This window comes from Rhopalosiphum maidis, chromosome 4 (assembly GCF_003676215.2).
Source record: "Rhopalosiphum maidis isolate BTI-1 chromosome 4, ASM367621v3, whole genome shotgun sequence".
Classification (NCBI taxonomy): Eukaryota; Metazoa; Arthropoda; class Insecta; order Hemiptera; family Aphididae; genus Rhopalosiphum; species Rhopalosiphum maidis.
The window spans coordinates 13,915,334-13,931,801 of NC_040880.1; the positions used below are offsets into that span (position 1 = coordinate 13,915,334).

General features: G+C 31.1%; 3 protein-coding genes across 3 annotated transcripts in view; all 3 read left to right on the plus strand.

The window, feature by feature from the left end:
• The window catches only part of LOC113561321 (matrix metalloproteinase-2-like), a 45,566-nt gene extending 42,523 nt beyond the window's left edge, over positions 1–3,043 (plus strand). Inside the window, exons 8-10 of the mRNA XM_026967663.1 lie at positions 107–532; positions 943–1,206; positions 1,572–3,043. Coding sequence (XP_026823464.1) covers positions 107–532; positions 943–1,206; positions 1,572–1,903 — 1,022 coding nt within the window. The 3' untranslated portion in view covers positions 1,904–3,043. The remainder of the gene's footprint in view (positions 1–106; positions 533–942; positions 1,207–1,571) is intronic.
• Positions 3,044–6,062: 3,019 nt separating this feature from the next.
• On the plus strand, positions 6,063–9,923 carry LOC113548018 (nuclear cap-binding protein subunit 3-like). Its single transcript, XM_026948656.1, has 8 exons — positions 6,063–6,781; positions 6,858–6,964; positions 7,022–7,164; positions 7,254–7,423; positions 7,488–7,656; positions 7,744–7,929; positions 9,118–9,307; positions 9,373–9,923. Exons 1-8 carry the CDS (start codon positions 6,638–6,640, stop codon positions 9,758–9,760), a joined length of 1,497 nt encoding a protein of 498 aa, XP_026804457.1. The 5' UTR covers positions 6,063–6,637; the 3' UTR covers positions 9,761–9,923.
• Positions 9,924–11,023: 1,100 nt separating this feature from the next.
• LOC113548229 lies at positions 11,024–15,581 on the plus strand. Its single transcript, XM_026949007.1, has 7 exons — positions 11,024–11,054; positions 11,539–11,722; positions 12,327–12,469; positions 12,589–12,739; positions 12,829–12,968; positions 13,945–14,113; positions 15,137–15,581. Exons 1-7 carry the CDS (start codon positions 11,024–11,026, stop codon positions 15,579–15,581), a joined length of 1,263 nt encoding a protein of 420 aa, XP_026804808.1.
• Positions 15,582–16,468: the final 887 nt, after the last annotated feature.

A 16,468-nucleotide genomic window follows, 5' to 3' on the forward strand; every position in this document is an offset into this window, starting at 1 on the left:
CTATAGCCAACAAATTACAATATGATAATTTTTGATATTTTTTTCAAAATATCAACTATGATTTTATTTGCTTAGCATTAATTATTTATTCGTTTCTTTTAAATAGGTGCGAAAGATGACAAGAGCTGGGGTGACATACCAGTGTACAGACCGACTTCACAAAGACCGGTTCTTTCGACCACCGTTCCGACTACTACAGAGGTTACCAGGTCCACGACCGTGACCAGTTATACTACACCTGTGACTCCCACGAAATCCACTACCAGCAGGACAATACCGCCGAGACGACCGGATGTTGCAGTGGTCGTTGATGAAAAACCGGACTTTTGCAATACATCCTTCGATGCAGTGTCGATCATACGGAAAGAGACGTTCTTCTTCAAGGGCAAATATACATGGAGACTAGGTTCCAAGGGACTATACGCCGGATATCCGGCTCTGATCGCCCGGCTGTGGTACAACCTACCCGAAAATATGACCCAGGTGGACGCCGTGTACGAAAGACAAGACGGCAAGATTGTGTTTTTCATAGGTCAGTTAAACCAATTTTATTATAATGTATTACGGATACAAACATTTAAAACTTATCTATTTATTATTTTTTCTGAGAGCAACAGGTCTCTTTAGTTAAAGGCCATATTTATTTATTATTCATTTTAAAAATTAATTTTTGCTACAATTCCAAACACGGAATACGATATGCTCATAACTTAGGTACATATCTTAGTCCATGGTGAAAAACTTTATTAACAAATTAACTCCTGAGAACCCGTTATTTGCGTCTTTACAGATGTTTCTCCAATTTACGGTCCGTGTGTCATGTATGCGATTACTATTATAAGATACAACATCCTCCTCCCATTAAAAATCCCTGTGCACGTCTGTCTTTGTTTATACTTCTTTTTATCATAAAATAATTCTCCGTGATTATTCTCCACACAGGTCGCAATTATTACGTGTTCGACGGCAACAATCCGCTGCCAGGATACCCGAAACCGTTGACGGCGCTCGGACTACCCGACGAGTTGGACCACGTGGACGCGGCGTTCGTCTGGGGTCACAACAGCAAAACGTACATATTCAGCGGCACAATGTACTGGAGGTGCGATGACGAAACGGGCAAGATGGAGCTGGACTACCCACGGGACATGTCCATATGGCGGGGAGCGGGGTACAACATCGACGCGGCGTTCCAGTGGCACGACGGTGAGCGGAACCGATAATTATTTCTAAATTTTACCAATAATTTTCATAATTATTTGTACTTTGTACCTATTGGTTCGGGGTTGGGCAAATGAAAATTCTATAACCGTTTAGTTAAAGTTCAAACGCCTATAAGTTTTGAATTTTAAGTCGGGTTCTCGCGACATGGCGTAAAATATACTTATAGCCTAAAAGGTATTTACTTTTTATAAATACAAAATAGCCGTTATATATAATATAATTAATTTTTTGAGTTAATTGATATAAACTTGTATTTATTTGTTACACGGATTAAAAAAAAAAACCAAAAATGTACCTATGAGACTGATAAATCTGATGAATAATGACAATACAAAATGTGTGTTTAGGAGCGACGTACTTCTTCAAGAACCGCGATTTCTGGAAGTTCAACGATCTCAGGATGCGCGTCGAACAGGAAGAGCCCAGATCGATCGGCGCGTTTTGGTTCAACTGTACTGCGGCGGGCACCGGTGATCGGTGGCCTGTCATCAAAAACAAGGGCCGGACGACTGGTCAGAAGGGCATCGGGGGTCGATTTCGAAGCGCCGACGACGGACCGTTAGGTGGCGACAACGTAGGCTCTTCGAGGTCCATCGCCACGGATCATACGCCACCGCCGATCGTGGCGTGGTCGGTCACGATGGCGTCGCTAGCGACAATCGCTCGTTGGGCGCGGTGAAAGTCGCCACACGAAAAACCAACCGCGTTCGTCATCATATTATGTATAATGTATTTATAATATTGTAATAGCTATTGTGATGTATAAATGTATAATTATTCTCGGCGTCCGGCAAAGTTCCGGTTGTCGAGTGTGACGATTTCGGGACAACGAAAATCGCGATTCTATCGAGTCATTCGACCAAATAATAATATAATGTAACTGATGTGTCTGATGTATTATATGTTATACGGTCTGAGTAGTGCGACTACCGGCAGTGTCGATTTGGGCCTATCGGATACACGAGATTCGCAAAACGTTATTAGAAACTTTTATAAGAATTTTGATAATTCCAAATTCGAATAAACAGTTTTTTTATTTGTTAAAAATTTTACACAAAGGATTTTTAATGTCCTTAAAAATTGGATATTTTATGTTTATTATACTTTGATCATTTTTACAAATTATAGATATCGAAAGATAAATATTAATTACCTACTTAAATGTTTTACTCACCGCTATAGCCCCCATATGTTTCTAACCCATCATCATGGACTTATCTATTATTTTTAAGTACACAAAGTCAAATAACTCAAAAATTACTCTTTCAAATTTTGATCTTGGTACGTCAACATTTTCAATAAAATTATCCACTAAATGAATTACAGTTTGTATCTCCAGTCTCCGCGGGACAATTCTTAAGTAGTACACAAATTTCAATAGTTTAAAAATATAATTTTTAAGGATAGATATATTAAAAAACTCCAAAAATTAGATTTTGAATAACTGTATTATTGATGAAAAAAGAAAAAGTAAACTATGAGCATATTTGGTGATCAACCTGTATTTCCAAATATAGTGAAATATACCGAATGAAACGGTGCACCCCAGACCACTTGTTTGCTGTAAGTAATTTTTCGAGTTTTTATAAAGACGGTATTCCGATCGTGTTTTTAGACCTTTAAGCCAATCACTCGCACGTGCAAGGTACAGTAGTGTTGTGGCTAAATTTTATCGTCATCAAACTCTACGTTGTTTATTGAATTTTGTGATATTTTTTCTATCAACATTATTATATTATATACCTATTTATGTAAATATATTTACTATATATGTTAAAAGGTATTTGATTTATGGATATTATATTATTGCGTTTTTATATATTACCTACTTAAACTATTCATGTATATATTATAATTATATTTTTTATTATGAACGTACGTATTATGTATTATAATACTATAACATACAATATATTATTAAAAGCTGTGTTATACCTATATTTACGATTATATTTATGTACCTACCTATAGTTTTATTTTGTATCGATATCGCTAATGTTTTTTCTACCTACGGATTTTTAATGTTTAAAATAAAATAATTGTACTTAAAATTTGAGACGTTTTTCTTAATGCTTGTCGTAGGACCTATCTTATCTTATACCTTTTTAAATAGGTATTTAATAAGAGCACATAGAAAATTTGAGTAATTTAAAATAAAATAAATTATTTTTGATTTGTATAACCATTAGAACGTTGTTAAAATGTTAACAATTCCATTGAAAACTGCATAGATAGTTTGATCATAAATACCTATAATAAAAGTTTATTTGACGTTGTGTTATTTTTAATATTACATACTGTTATCGAGTTACTCAAATTATTTTAATTAAGTACATGAAAACTACCTATTAACCTAATCATGGAAACTTCTGTCAGATGAACATTTGTCCGCTTCCATTATCAACGTTTTGTATAAGATTTAATCGTACGTTACTCGAGATGGGTACCTACTCGTTGAGCAGCTCAAAGAAGTTACCTACTTTCGTTCTCATCAGTCAATCAAAGTATTTAATTTGATTTTTTGGAATAGCGTTACGCAGTTCATTCGTTAAAATATGATCTATCGATCAACTTATAATATTTATGTAATATTTTACACAGTATGGATGATGAAACATTAATAGATGAACCGAAACGCGCTTGTTTATTAAAAATAAATCAGGCCGCGAGTTTTGACCAAAATCATAGGCGCAAATAGCGTTTGAGATTTGAGGGGGTGGGACTGAAGCCCTAGCTACTGAATGAAGCATTTATACAAGTAATCAACACCTTATAAAAAAATTTTTAATACAACATATACCTATACCTGTTATTATAGCATAGCGTATACTTTATAGCCCGTATAAACGTATAAAATATGACGTATATTTACGTATAATTTGCTGTAACTCAAAAACGAATTATTGTAATTGAAATACTTGAAATTTTTACCAAATATTTATATTAACGGTATCTATTTACGATTAAATTTTCAAAATATTTTAACTTTTTTAAGCTATTTATAGACAATTGAAAATCTCAATTTTTCTGTTTTTTTTTTTTTTTTTGAAATGCCTATAAAAAATTTGACAATTTAAAAAATCTTTAAAATTTAATACAAGGTTTTTTATAAGTTGTACTTATCGTAGTAAAAAAAAAGTCAAAAATCGTTAGTCACAATTTTTGTTTATAAGCATTTAAAGTTAAAATGTTTATATATCAAAATAGCAAAAATTTGCAAGAAAATTTGAAGTTGAAAATTCATAAAATTTTTGTGATTTATACCTAAGGTTAAAAAACCTGATTCAAGGTTATCCATAAATTTTCCTTCAAAAAAAATTTTAGCATCAATATAGAAAATATTTTATGAACGTATGAAATTTAATTTTTTATGAAATCACGTAAAATAACGATATATAACAATTTAAATATATGTAATAATATAATATATCCTATTAATTATCCAAGACTGAAAAATCAACTCCGTTCAGAATCGTTTTTTGTTAATTATTATTGCACCCATTGCGTGTCCATCAGATCAGACAGTCGAATCTCCAACATTACAAATTCTTGAACCACATACAACAAAAAAAACGTTCTTTATCGTCCAATATTGATAAATCAAACATATTTTTTGTCGAATTTATTAGACCTTCCCCCGAGAAAAAAATTGAAAATACGCCACTGCTTTGAGAAACGCTGACCTAGTTTATTACATACATACTATTTACCAATTTATTATTTACGATAACATACCGAACAATTAAGACATTATTATTGGTGATATTGAAGATATTAAAAAGAATATTTCACCTCAAGTATTTCCTAATCTTTATAAAATGATACAACTTGCTTGTTCTACTACCTATACATCAAAAAAAAAAAAAATTAATGAATTTTCAATATAATATATTGAATATATTGTCAAGATAAGACTAAAGCTTTAAGTAATGAAGCTATTTTAAATACTTTTAACAAAAAATGTAATAGAAATATAGAATAATAATAAATTAAGTTAAAAATGGTAATAGTATTTTATTAATTATTCTTTTTTTTATGTATGTGATTATTTAAGTTATTATGATAACTTGAACAATTTTTATGAGTGATTTAATGTAAAAATTAGTTTGTTGGGGGCAACGCCTCCACGGGTCTGTATGACATCAAATATTTGAGCCCCCCTCAATATTTCACAGGACCTCCGCCCGTAGTCGAGGGCAGCAATGATGGTGATATACCGATTGTATCATGCATTTTTTAAGCTATTTGAAATTTTAAATCTTCCCATAAACTTTCTATGCGTTGTGTGTGTGCACCATTGGCGGGTATGACAAAAAATTGGGAATGGTTGACGGTTTTTTGTATGTACCTACTACTTAGTTATACAGTTACAGTATACACTATACACTAGTCTCTATTTTTTGTGATTGTTGCTAGTTGCTACTACACATTTTAACATTTTTTTTTTTTTTTTTTTGTTAGCAGCACCTCTAAACAAACATCTTTCAAGGGTTGTAAGTGTTGTAACTAGTAAACATACGATTTTTTCTAGATTTGCTATTGCACACAAATATAGGGACTGCTATAATAGTATAATACACAGTTATAGCACGATATATTTTGAGTTGTGACGTTTGTACGATGGTGTCAGTGGTCATGTCTGAGTGGTTCAGTATTTATTAATTGATAACACACGCGACCACTGGCGACGGAATTCTGTATTATTACCAACACGACGAGCAAAAATTCACGGAATGACGGAATTCCGGCGTTACACCGTTAAATATTGTCATTCGTCAACGACCATCGTCGTTTATTACGAATATTCATTATTGTACAATAATGATGAATATTATGTGTAAACCATAGCCGACCGGAAAAGCGATCGCAAAATGCTTTGTTTCGAATAATATGTCGAAAGGTAGTAAAGTCCTTTACGACGGGAGTCGGGCGTCGTATAGTCGTACCGTAGCACCGTCCATGATAAAACAGATTTGTTTTATCATTTATCATGCGGTCGTCGTCGCGACGGTCATAAACTCATAACTCGAATCCAATAACAGTTTTCGACAGCAACGGTAAACAACGACGACGATACGACGGAATTTCTGCGTAGCTCAAATAAAATAACAGCGCGCAATACACGTCTTTTATTTCTTTCACACCGACGCCCCGACGCCCGCTCATACTATCTATTCTCAATCGGTAATCTGTATTATCACCATTCGTAGTGCTTAAATTTCGGCCTTAGCGAACAGAAATTTTTTGTTATTGATAACGGATCGTTGGTTGCTACCCGAGCAAGTTGTCGAATCCGTCGTGTCCGTATCTGACGTCTCTGAAAATGCGTTGAACCGAGAACGCTGTTGGCATTTTGAGCAGAAGCAGCTGGGACCGGATCAGCTAGGAGCTCTTACTTTGTTCTGTGATCGCGATGGCGGAAAGTGATACCGATGACATCCTGTCGGATGGTTTCCTGGAACCCGGAGAATTATTGGACAGCGACGATGAACAGCCAGTCGACAACAGCACGTCGGCGCGGACCAGTCAACCGATGGCACAACTAAACAGACCCAAAGTATGTGGCCTCATTTTGTGTTTATCTCTTTCATACATGATTAAAATACTCTGATCCTGATGTATCTCCTTACCAGTTGAACAGAAACACTTTCCAAGCAGCCACTGCTTCTAATTCAGATCAACGGCCCACACATTATTCATCAGGCATCACGGACAAACAAGTCCAGTATATTCTAAACAGGTATGTTACGGTAGATTTTGTAGATTTGAGTAAGTCAATGTGTGTTTTGCTTTCCAGTCTTGGCATGAACAAAAACAACAAAGACATTCAGCTGAACGCTTTACATTTGCACGGAGTCATGGGAATGACCACTAAAGATATTATTGAATATTTCGATCAATACGATCCTAAATTTTTGGAATGGGTATCAAATTCTGAATGTTAGTGGATTGTTTGTCGAGTACCTATACATAAAGCATATCTATACTTGTTTTTATCTTGCATGACATTTTTTTTTTGATAATTCTAGGTAATGTTGTTTGGCTGGACGATCGAATGCCTACTAAGGCATTATTGGACTTGACTCGTCCGATACGCGAATTAAAGCATATTACGTCTGCAGTTAATGACGAATTAAACAATGAACATGATGGAGCTTTAAATGAAAATCAAAATGACGACCACATGGATCAAGATGATGTATGAGTAAACTTTTATTTAAAATATGTAATATATTGTTTTGTAATATTGAATGTTATTATAGGTATTAGTATCAGAAGATTATGTTAGCTGTGTGGGTTACGAGTTGCCTCCGGGTATGTGGAGAAAAGCAATTAAACCACATGAAAAATCCAAGTGTATATTGATGAGATACAGTACTGTGTATGACAAGCAAGACGTAAAGAACAAAAGTACCGATATAGAAGATGGAGGTTAACATAAATTTTTAAAATTATTTAAAATATTAAAACATACATGAGTAACTTAAGCAAATAATAATAATAATTTTTTTTTGGTAGATTATGAATTATTTTCTCCAGAAAGTCGTAAACGTAAGTATATACCAGTTATCAATCATCCTGATATCGGTGACGAAATGTTGAAAGATGATGTTCGATGGAAATTGGCCAAAAATCCAGGAATCAACACTTGGACTGCCATAGCCAAAACTTGGAGCCAATATGACAATGCTATGGATGCTAAATGTATGTTTTTATGGTGGAAGTGAATCTATATATAGTCGTTTGTATAGGCTTTTATTTAATCATAACTTTTAGGATAAAATTTATATGTTTACATCCTGTTTTTCTTCTAAATTTTCCTTCCAAAAATAAATATGTTTTGTTTTTGTTTTTCAAACCCGGATAAAATATGATAAATTATAATTATTATTATAAAAATAAATCTGAACTAGTGTTGAAGTTGTGACCAGTGGTGACCATGGCAGAGCTTGCAGACCAATGATCATTTATTTAAAGATAATATTATAATATACATTAATTTTTTTCTTTTTTTTCCTATTGCTTAACATCAATTGTGGTATTAATCTAACATGAACATGTGCCGTGGTGTCATCATTATTACATTATTTGATAAATGAAATGATATTATTTTTTTATTGTTTTATATTACACTAACACTAAATTATCATTCTTCAACTTTATAAATTTGGTTGTTTCTTATTATTGTATTGTCCAGTTCATAAAGTTTTAAAAATAGATTACAAATATTCTGTTTTTAAGAGAAATGGAAAAATGATTACTTTTTTTTATAGAATTGCAAAATAAAATTCTATAACTAATTCTATTAATATTTAGAAAACAATTTAAATTCTTAGCCTACCAAAAAAGTTTTTTATGTTCCTCGTTAAAAAATGTTGGTCACCATTCTTGTAAACTAAAATAGACATGGATTTTAAATGACCTAATCTTAAATATTGCATAGATTCCAACTATCAAGTGACATTGAATGGTGAATTGTATTATAGTTGAAATAATTCTTGGTATGGGAGTATTCTTAAAGAAAAATATAATCGCTGTGTATAAAATAAAAATGATCACTTGTCATAGATCTTAAATTAACAAAATATTTTATTATCTAAAATCTAAATGGAGTTTTTGTTGAGACGGTTTGTTACATTTTAAAATTGACTAAGTTAATATAAATATAAACCAGTGATTGTCTTAAGTGTTTTTATTTGAAGAAAAAATAGTTAGCTACCATTACTTTCCATTTACTTTTGTTCTTTGATTATAAACTATTTAAAAAATAAACATAAATTAAAATATTTCTTATAATAATGTAACATTATTTATAAGCTATTATTGTCTTAATGTATTATAAAATTGTATTGTGTACTTACATATTGTTCTATGTGTTGTTAATTATTGCAGACAAATCCAAAGTACGCACTCCATCGCCACCACCTCCCACATCATCATCAGGTGCAGCTAGCGAAGATGACGATGATGATTATAATGATGCAAGGTATAGAGAGAGCAAAATACCAAGAATGCGTATGTATGCAGATGATGAGACGCAAGCTATTACAAGGAAGCGTCTGAATTCGGCTTCAAATTCAAGGTATGTATAACTAAATATAATGTATAACAAATGTTTTCATTTAAAATGTATTCTTTTTTTATTAGACATCAAGTAAATATAGCCAACGACTTGCGGGAACGCCTTAATGGACGTTTGGTGTCTGCTAAAGTAGCTAAAGCAATTCGCGCTGCTAAAGCACATCAGTATGTTGATGATGAGTCTATTGAAGTAGATATTGAAGATGTTAATGACGAGGAATATTCTGATATTCCATTTAGCCGTGCAACTCGTCGTGATATTCCGCGCCGCCAGTATTTACATGAAGATGATGGTGATTACACGAGTGATGAAGATGTGTACGAAAAGAGACACATTAAAAGTAGACTAGGGCCTCATAGAAAACATGGTCACCGCTATAACGCTCGTTCTGTATCTCCACTTCAGATACAAATTAACAATGATAAATATTATAAGCGTACAAGTCGACGTTAACAAATATTGAACATGAATAATAATTTTGGTTTTCATAAACTTTTTAATGATGCATTTCACAAATGTTTTATTATAAACCTTTACTTACTTATACAACAATTTATTTTTCTATTTTATTGTTGTGAGAAAATAAAACACAATCAATTATTGTGTAAATATGTGTATTTAATGTGTTAATTTTTAATAATTATTCCTAATATTCTTAATTAGTAATTTTAAAAAGTTTTTATGAATTCTGTTGTAAAAACAGTGTTTTTAAATATAAAAATTTTTAAATGCCATGATTTTTTTTTAAATTTAATTTATAATAATGAGTTATTTATCAAATTTTATTTCAATAATTTTTAGTATTTTTATACAAAGATTGTCTAAATTATAATTGGACAGTAAAAAGTTTTTTTTTTTTTTGTGTAAGAATAATGTATATTTATACATTTATTTAATATTAAATATTTTTTATTAATTGATTTTTGATTGTGTAATAATAAAATAAAAGGTGTTTATCATCAATGAAAATATAATTTAATGTGTTAGCAGCAATGTGTATAATATATTATTTAATATATAAAATGGCCTAGGAATTCTATATAACACCTGGTGATTTAAAGAAGTGTATAATATATTTTTTTTACATACATTTCCTAAATATTTTGTATAATAACTAGGCATTTCATATAATGCTTAGGTAATTAAAACAATTTTATAGATTGCCGGCTGTAGTTGGTATTATTTATAGTTCCTAGATGTTTTATAAAATACCAATATTATACACATTTCCACTAACATATGAATATAATTATATTCATCCATGTATCATAAACGAATTAAAATAGTCAAAATCACAGACACCTTCATAAAAAAAAAAAAAAATTAAATCACGGATAATCCAAATGAAAAATGGTAGGCAAGTGGGTGTCGCTCAAATATACATTAGAATGTTGAGTGGGTCACTGTAATGGATATATTATAAATGTAAATGATTTATAATTGTACATGAAAAACAATTCTAATCAGAGACAAACCATTTAGCCTAGGATATTTTATATTATATAATATTGATGAAAAACTTTTATTATAAATTAAGTTTCATAAAATAAAAAAAAATTATAGGTACTATTCAGTATTTATAATATAATGTTGATTATTATAATATAATATATGAATGTTATAAACATAAGAATATAAGAGTCCCGTCAGCGAAAAATAAATTATCAGGATAATTATAAATATAAGTGTGGTAACCTAAGGGCTAAGCATTTTAAAATGTTCAAAACACATCATTCAAGTAGAATAGGTAATTGGTATACTCAAGAGAACGCCATACACCCGTTATTTAAGAGGTTTTATATAGGCTATTTTAATAACATTTTGATTTAAATTGTTTAATCTTAAATATATTTTAATAGCGATTCCACGCCAGTAAATACCAACAAGGGTTTTTGTGTATTACTAATAGAAACACGGTTTCACGTGGAACTGCAAACTTATAATTACATAAATTACAATAGATTTACCAAATTTTCACACCATACAGGTTATAGATGATTACTTTATCCGTTCTAAAGCGATTTTATCGTGTGAGAATAAAATAAAAGCTACGATTTCTATAAATTGCTTTTATTTGTATGGTAAACATTAGGTAAAACTAACAGTTATGCTTTTACTTGTCTTATAAAATGAAGGCGTGGAGATTGCAGATTATTTAATACACTCGATACTATAATGGATTAATTATGATTTTAAAGAGTATTAAGTTCGTGCATATATATAATTTTAAGGCGAAGAAAATTATCTTCGAGCAATCTATCTTGGATGCTATGAAGAAAGAATAGATGACGACAATAACCGATTACTGAAATTTCCCCACGAAAGATATTCAGATAACACTCCGCAAAAAGGTTCTGAAGAATGTTTCAAAATCGGATTTCTATACTCTGGATCAACAAATGGAGAACTAGAGGGGTAATGACTAATTAACCTATACTAATATTGATAAACACGAACATTTGGTCACTTTAAACACTTTTTTTTTTAATAATTTTATAAGGTACCTATTTTAAAATATAATCATTATAATTTTAATAACCGTTGTCTCTATAGAATAGTTATATGTACTATTTAAAGTATTAAGTACTACTTTAAATACAAAGTTTATAAAATTAAGCTATGGAAGCGGGTAGTGGCATCCTAAGATATGGGGAACGCCCGGGAATCTGATAGTCGCACAGGGCGCCTCCAGAATAAGGGGAACGGAAGCGCATTTAAAAGTGCTGAACAAATCATAAAAACTTATGACTTTTTATATGATTAAATTTTTTTTTTTAAATAATAACAATGTGTAATAATAATACATTCATCTACAATAATAAATTGTGTAAAACAATAAAAATGTTATATAAGCTATAATTTAAGGGCGCTATTTAAAAATTTACACGTGGCGCCATAATATCTCGGGCCGGCACTGGAAACAGGTCTTTACTCAAGATTTACTCTCATAAATATATCGCTGAAGATGCATATAAGTAATGCATATTATTAAATAAATGTTTTTTATTTTTAAATTCAGAGCTGCTTGTTGGTGTGGTAATCAATATCCCTCAATAAAATTCAAAAAAAACGACACGAAATGTAATTCTCTCTGTTCCGGCGACAAGACAAAAAAATGCGGTGGTCTGTGGAGATTGAGCGTTTATTCCACAGGGATCGTTGGTTAGAATAATATACTACTGAATACATCTGGACTATATTATATATTAATTTTTTGTATTGTCACTCTATACATAATATAGTGATTCATTTGTAATAAATTATAATTATATCACATACAGATTATCCACTCAAAAAATCGGTTGGCTGTTACAATTTGGTCGATTTCAATCAGTATGATAACAAAGTATACACTTTAAAGGAAACCATTGATTCGCACAGGTGTTTTTATATTTGTAACGAGAGAGGATCTAAGTACGCGGCAGTCAGCGAGTACATACTTTTTTTATTTAATACCATACATCAATATATAGTTATTGACTATTTACAATTTATAATATACGTGCATATAATCTATTTAGAGATCATTGCGAATGCAGCGCTGAAATACCGGGTACAAACCAACGAAAAAATCAAGAAGAATGTAAAAAATGTTCTGGAGACGAATCGGAATATTTCGGTAGTCCCAGCTCAATAAGTGTCTATAAAAACGATTGGTTGGGTTAGTTAATGCGATTTTTAAAGTATACATTAAATTATAGATCAAAAATAAAATATTCTTTGTAATTTTATTTATGTAAAGATATTATATTTAAGCAGAATAGTGATTTAATTTTATTTGTTGCTATTAAAATAAGATTATTATTTAGTGCAAGAGGCCATGCTCCTTCCGTGGACTCTGTCAGTAAGACTGTCTTTTTTGGCAACCGATAAAATACGATACGCACAAGGTATTTCCACACCCCGTAAATGTCGTCTGGATCCGGGCCTTCTACACATTAGGTACATTAACAGATTCCAACATTTTACCCTAAACAAAATATAAATATATTCGTATAGTATCTACTAACTCAAAGTTATAGTGTATTTGTTTTTTTCATATTTCACAAAAACTTCTAAGAGCTTATAAAAGAAATAATTTATATATTAGTATTATATTATTTGTATTATATTTTATTGTAGTGTAAAATTCTTACATATTTTTTATTTAAGTTAAACAATATTTTTTTTATATATAATTATTTTTATTTGTATTAATATTTAATATTTTATACATGTATAATAATATATTGTATATACAGGCCTCAGATTAATTACAGTGTCTGAAAATGTAGGTTAGGTACAAGCAATAATGAAAAATATATAATAATAATACTTACGTATAGTGATGAGTTAAAATAAAAAAAAATATAATAATTGTAATAATGCATATGAAATGCCAATAAAATGTGTATAATAGTAAAAGTTTAAAACCTCATCAAAAAAAAAGGTTGATCTTCGCTAACCATCTTCATAAGTCACAAGCCTGTCAAGGGTACTATTTCTTTGATAGTAAACTGAATATGAAGGAACACGAAAATATATTTATGACGAAAGTTAAAAACTTACGTATAGAAATTTCTCTGATATTAATTTATATAAAATATAGTTAGGTACAAAACATAATCATTGTTTGTAGTTTGTGTTCATACATATAGGCATGGATACCGGAAATCTATCGAAAACTCATTTTGGATGCTTTGAAAACAACTGGATGTATCCAGTGATGGATGGATGGAATATATCATTTCCTAAACAAATGACCTCACAAAAATGCGTTTCTAGTTGTTTCGCCCGAGGATATCCAATTGCAGCACTAGTGTCTTCGTAAGTTCTTCGGCTTTATTTTTTTTCGATAATAATATTATTGTTATTGTTATTATTATTATTATTATACAATATAGAATAGTAAACTGTACAAAACTTTACTAAGATTCCTCTCGTCGAAAATAATTAGTTGAATTTTGGATAAATACAAAAATTGAAAAGTATCATATACATATGGGAGGATCTAGGAATGAAAAAATTGGTGAGCTATACAACAAATATTCACATATTATATACGTCATGTAAAAAGTGATATACCATAAACATATACGAGTTAACTTACTATAAAGTTATATTGAAGTATTGTAGATACTATTAAAACCCATAGTAAAGTACTACATCTTTTTATATATAAACTAAAGTAATAAATTAAAAATAATCTCTGAAATATTATCTAAGGGGGTCTCAGTCTCCCTACTCCCTTGTATACATTCTTGAAAGTATGCAATAATATAAAATATACCTATACATATATTACATTTTTTATATAATATTTATTATAATATACATTACACAGTAGTAAACCTAAATAATAATTATAAAAGCATTAAAATTTATAATAATATGTGTAATTTTGTCTTCCCTCTTACACACATATTGAAAGGGTTTTCGTTCAAAAATACGAATTTTCCATATACAGGCCACGATATAAACGATGACCTAATATATTTAGCAATAATAATAATAATAATAACAATAATTATTAATTTGTATGCATGCATACCATAACTTTCAGTGGCGTGGCGAACAGATGAGATCGATACACGATCGTCTCCTAGTTTTTCTGTGGACGGTGGATGAATAGGTAGTTAAAAAAATATGACGGTAAATGCCTTTATTTATTATGTTTTGTGAGGGTTGTTGGAGTATGAGACTGTATAGCCTCCGAAAAGTTCGCCACGCCACTTACACTATACTTACGCATCATAATGTGTGAAACGGTAATGATATTGTACGGTGTGATCCGACCACGTCTGCGATCGGTGTGCTAAACGCGGCGATCAGGACGGAGTGTCTGTGCAGTTTCGTAAGTCCGCCGATCGAAGCCAAGTCGAAAGCCGGAGGACCGTATTGCAACGCCCCGTGTTCGGGTGGCAAGGAAAACGAGTGTGGCGATCACGAACATTACAACGTGTTCACCACCGGGCTGAAAACGTCCAGAGTGCCGGGTAACCATTACCTGGGTTGCTACGAAGAGACGGACGTGTACAGGATGTTCAAGAAAAACCAGATCGTCGAAATCCCGTACGTCAATACGCCGAACATCTGTTCCAAGCACTGCGACAGCGCGGGCTACGAATATTTCCAACTGTCCAGCAGAGAATCGTGTTTTTGCGGAAACATTCATCCGGCGGACGACGGCGTGGTACGGATCGATGACATCAAATGTTCCATCCAGTGTTCGGGTGACGCGAACAAATATTGCGGAGGGATGTTTAAAATCGCGGCGTTCCGTATAGGTAAATAGTCTATTAACAATAATGATATTAGCCAGTGTGGCTAACAACAGTGTGCTGGGGCTTGCTTTGTTGAGATTGTTTCACAACAAAAAATAATATTATACAACGTTTTACTCTAATTGTTTAATGTTTATTGCACTAAAGTGTTCGACTCTTCCGAGCAACATCATTCACATTTTGTTATATTTTTGTAATTGTTGTAAGTGTTGCACTATAGGTATAGCACTATAGTGAACCACAGTATATATTCTATAGATATAACAGGTACAATTTTTATTTGTTATGTATTTTTGTAACTAGATAATTTCTAAAAGATGAATCTGTATTCAAGATAAAAAATATTGTATATCTTCATATAATATAATATTAAAAATCATAAAAAATCTATAAAAAAAAGCCCTAAAAATCGTTACAGGACATAATTCCATTAAAAAAGCCCGTTATAATCATTAAAATCCATAAAACTTTAAAAATCCAAAAATTTCCTCTATAATTCCATAAAAAAAGCCGTATAAATCGTTAAAACTCTTTGAAATATCATAGAATTCTTTAAAAACCCAAAAAATTCTTTAAAACACCTTAAAATGCATCTATATTTCCGTATAAAATATGGCCGTTAAAATCATTAAAAAACCATAAAAAAAGCTGTTTAAATCCTTAAAATTCCTCCATGTTTCTATAATAAAGCAGTAAAAATCGTTAAAACTTAAAATATAATAGAATTCTTTAAAAAGTAGGTAATTGGGTAACGCTCTGCTGTATAGTAGAGATGAATAGGTTATAGTAGGTCACTATAATGGATGTGTTAAATTTGAATGCAATGACAGGTATCATTGTATACGAAAAACAATTTTAGACGGAGATGATTTGTCAGTCTACGATAATTAGTATGATA

Coding starts and splice junctions, on each gene's coding strand:
- LOC113548229 (XM_026949007.1), top strand. CDS start 11,024: ATGTTCAAAACACATCATTCAAGTAGAATAG. Junction 11,723..12,326: donor ACAAATGGAGAACTAGAGGG/GTAATGACTAAT, acceptor TTTTAAATTCAG/AGCTGCTTGTTGGTGTGGTA. Junction 14,114..15,136: donor ATTGCAGCACTAGTGTCTTC/GTAAGTTCTTCG, acceptor GTGTCTGTGCAG/TTTCGTAAGTCCGCCGATCG.
- LOC113548018 (XM_026948656.1), top strand. CDS start 6,638: ATGGCGGAAAGTGATACCGATGACATCCTGTCGGATGGTTTCCTGGAA. Junction 6,965..7,021: donor GTCCAGTATATTCTAAACAG/GTATGTTACGGT, acceptor TTTGCTTTCCAG/TCTTGGCATGAACAAAAACA. Junction 7,165..7,253: donor ATGGGTATCAAATTCTGAAT/GTTAGTGGATTG, acceptor TGATAATTCTAG/GTAATGTTGTTTGGCTGGAC.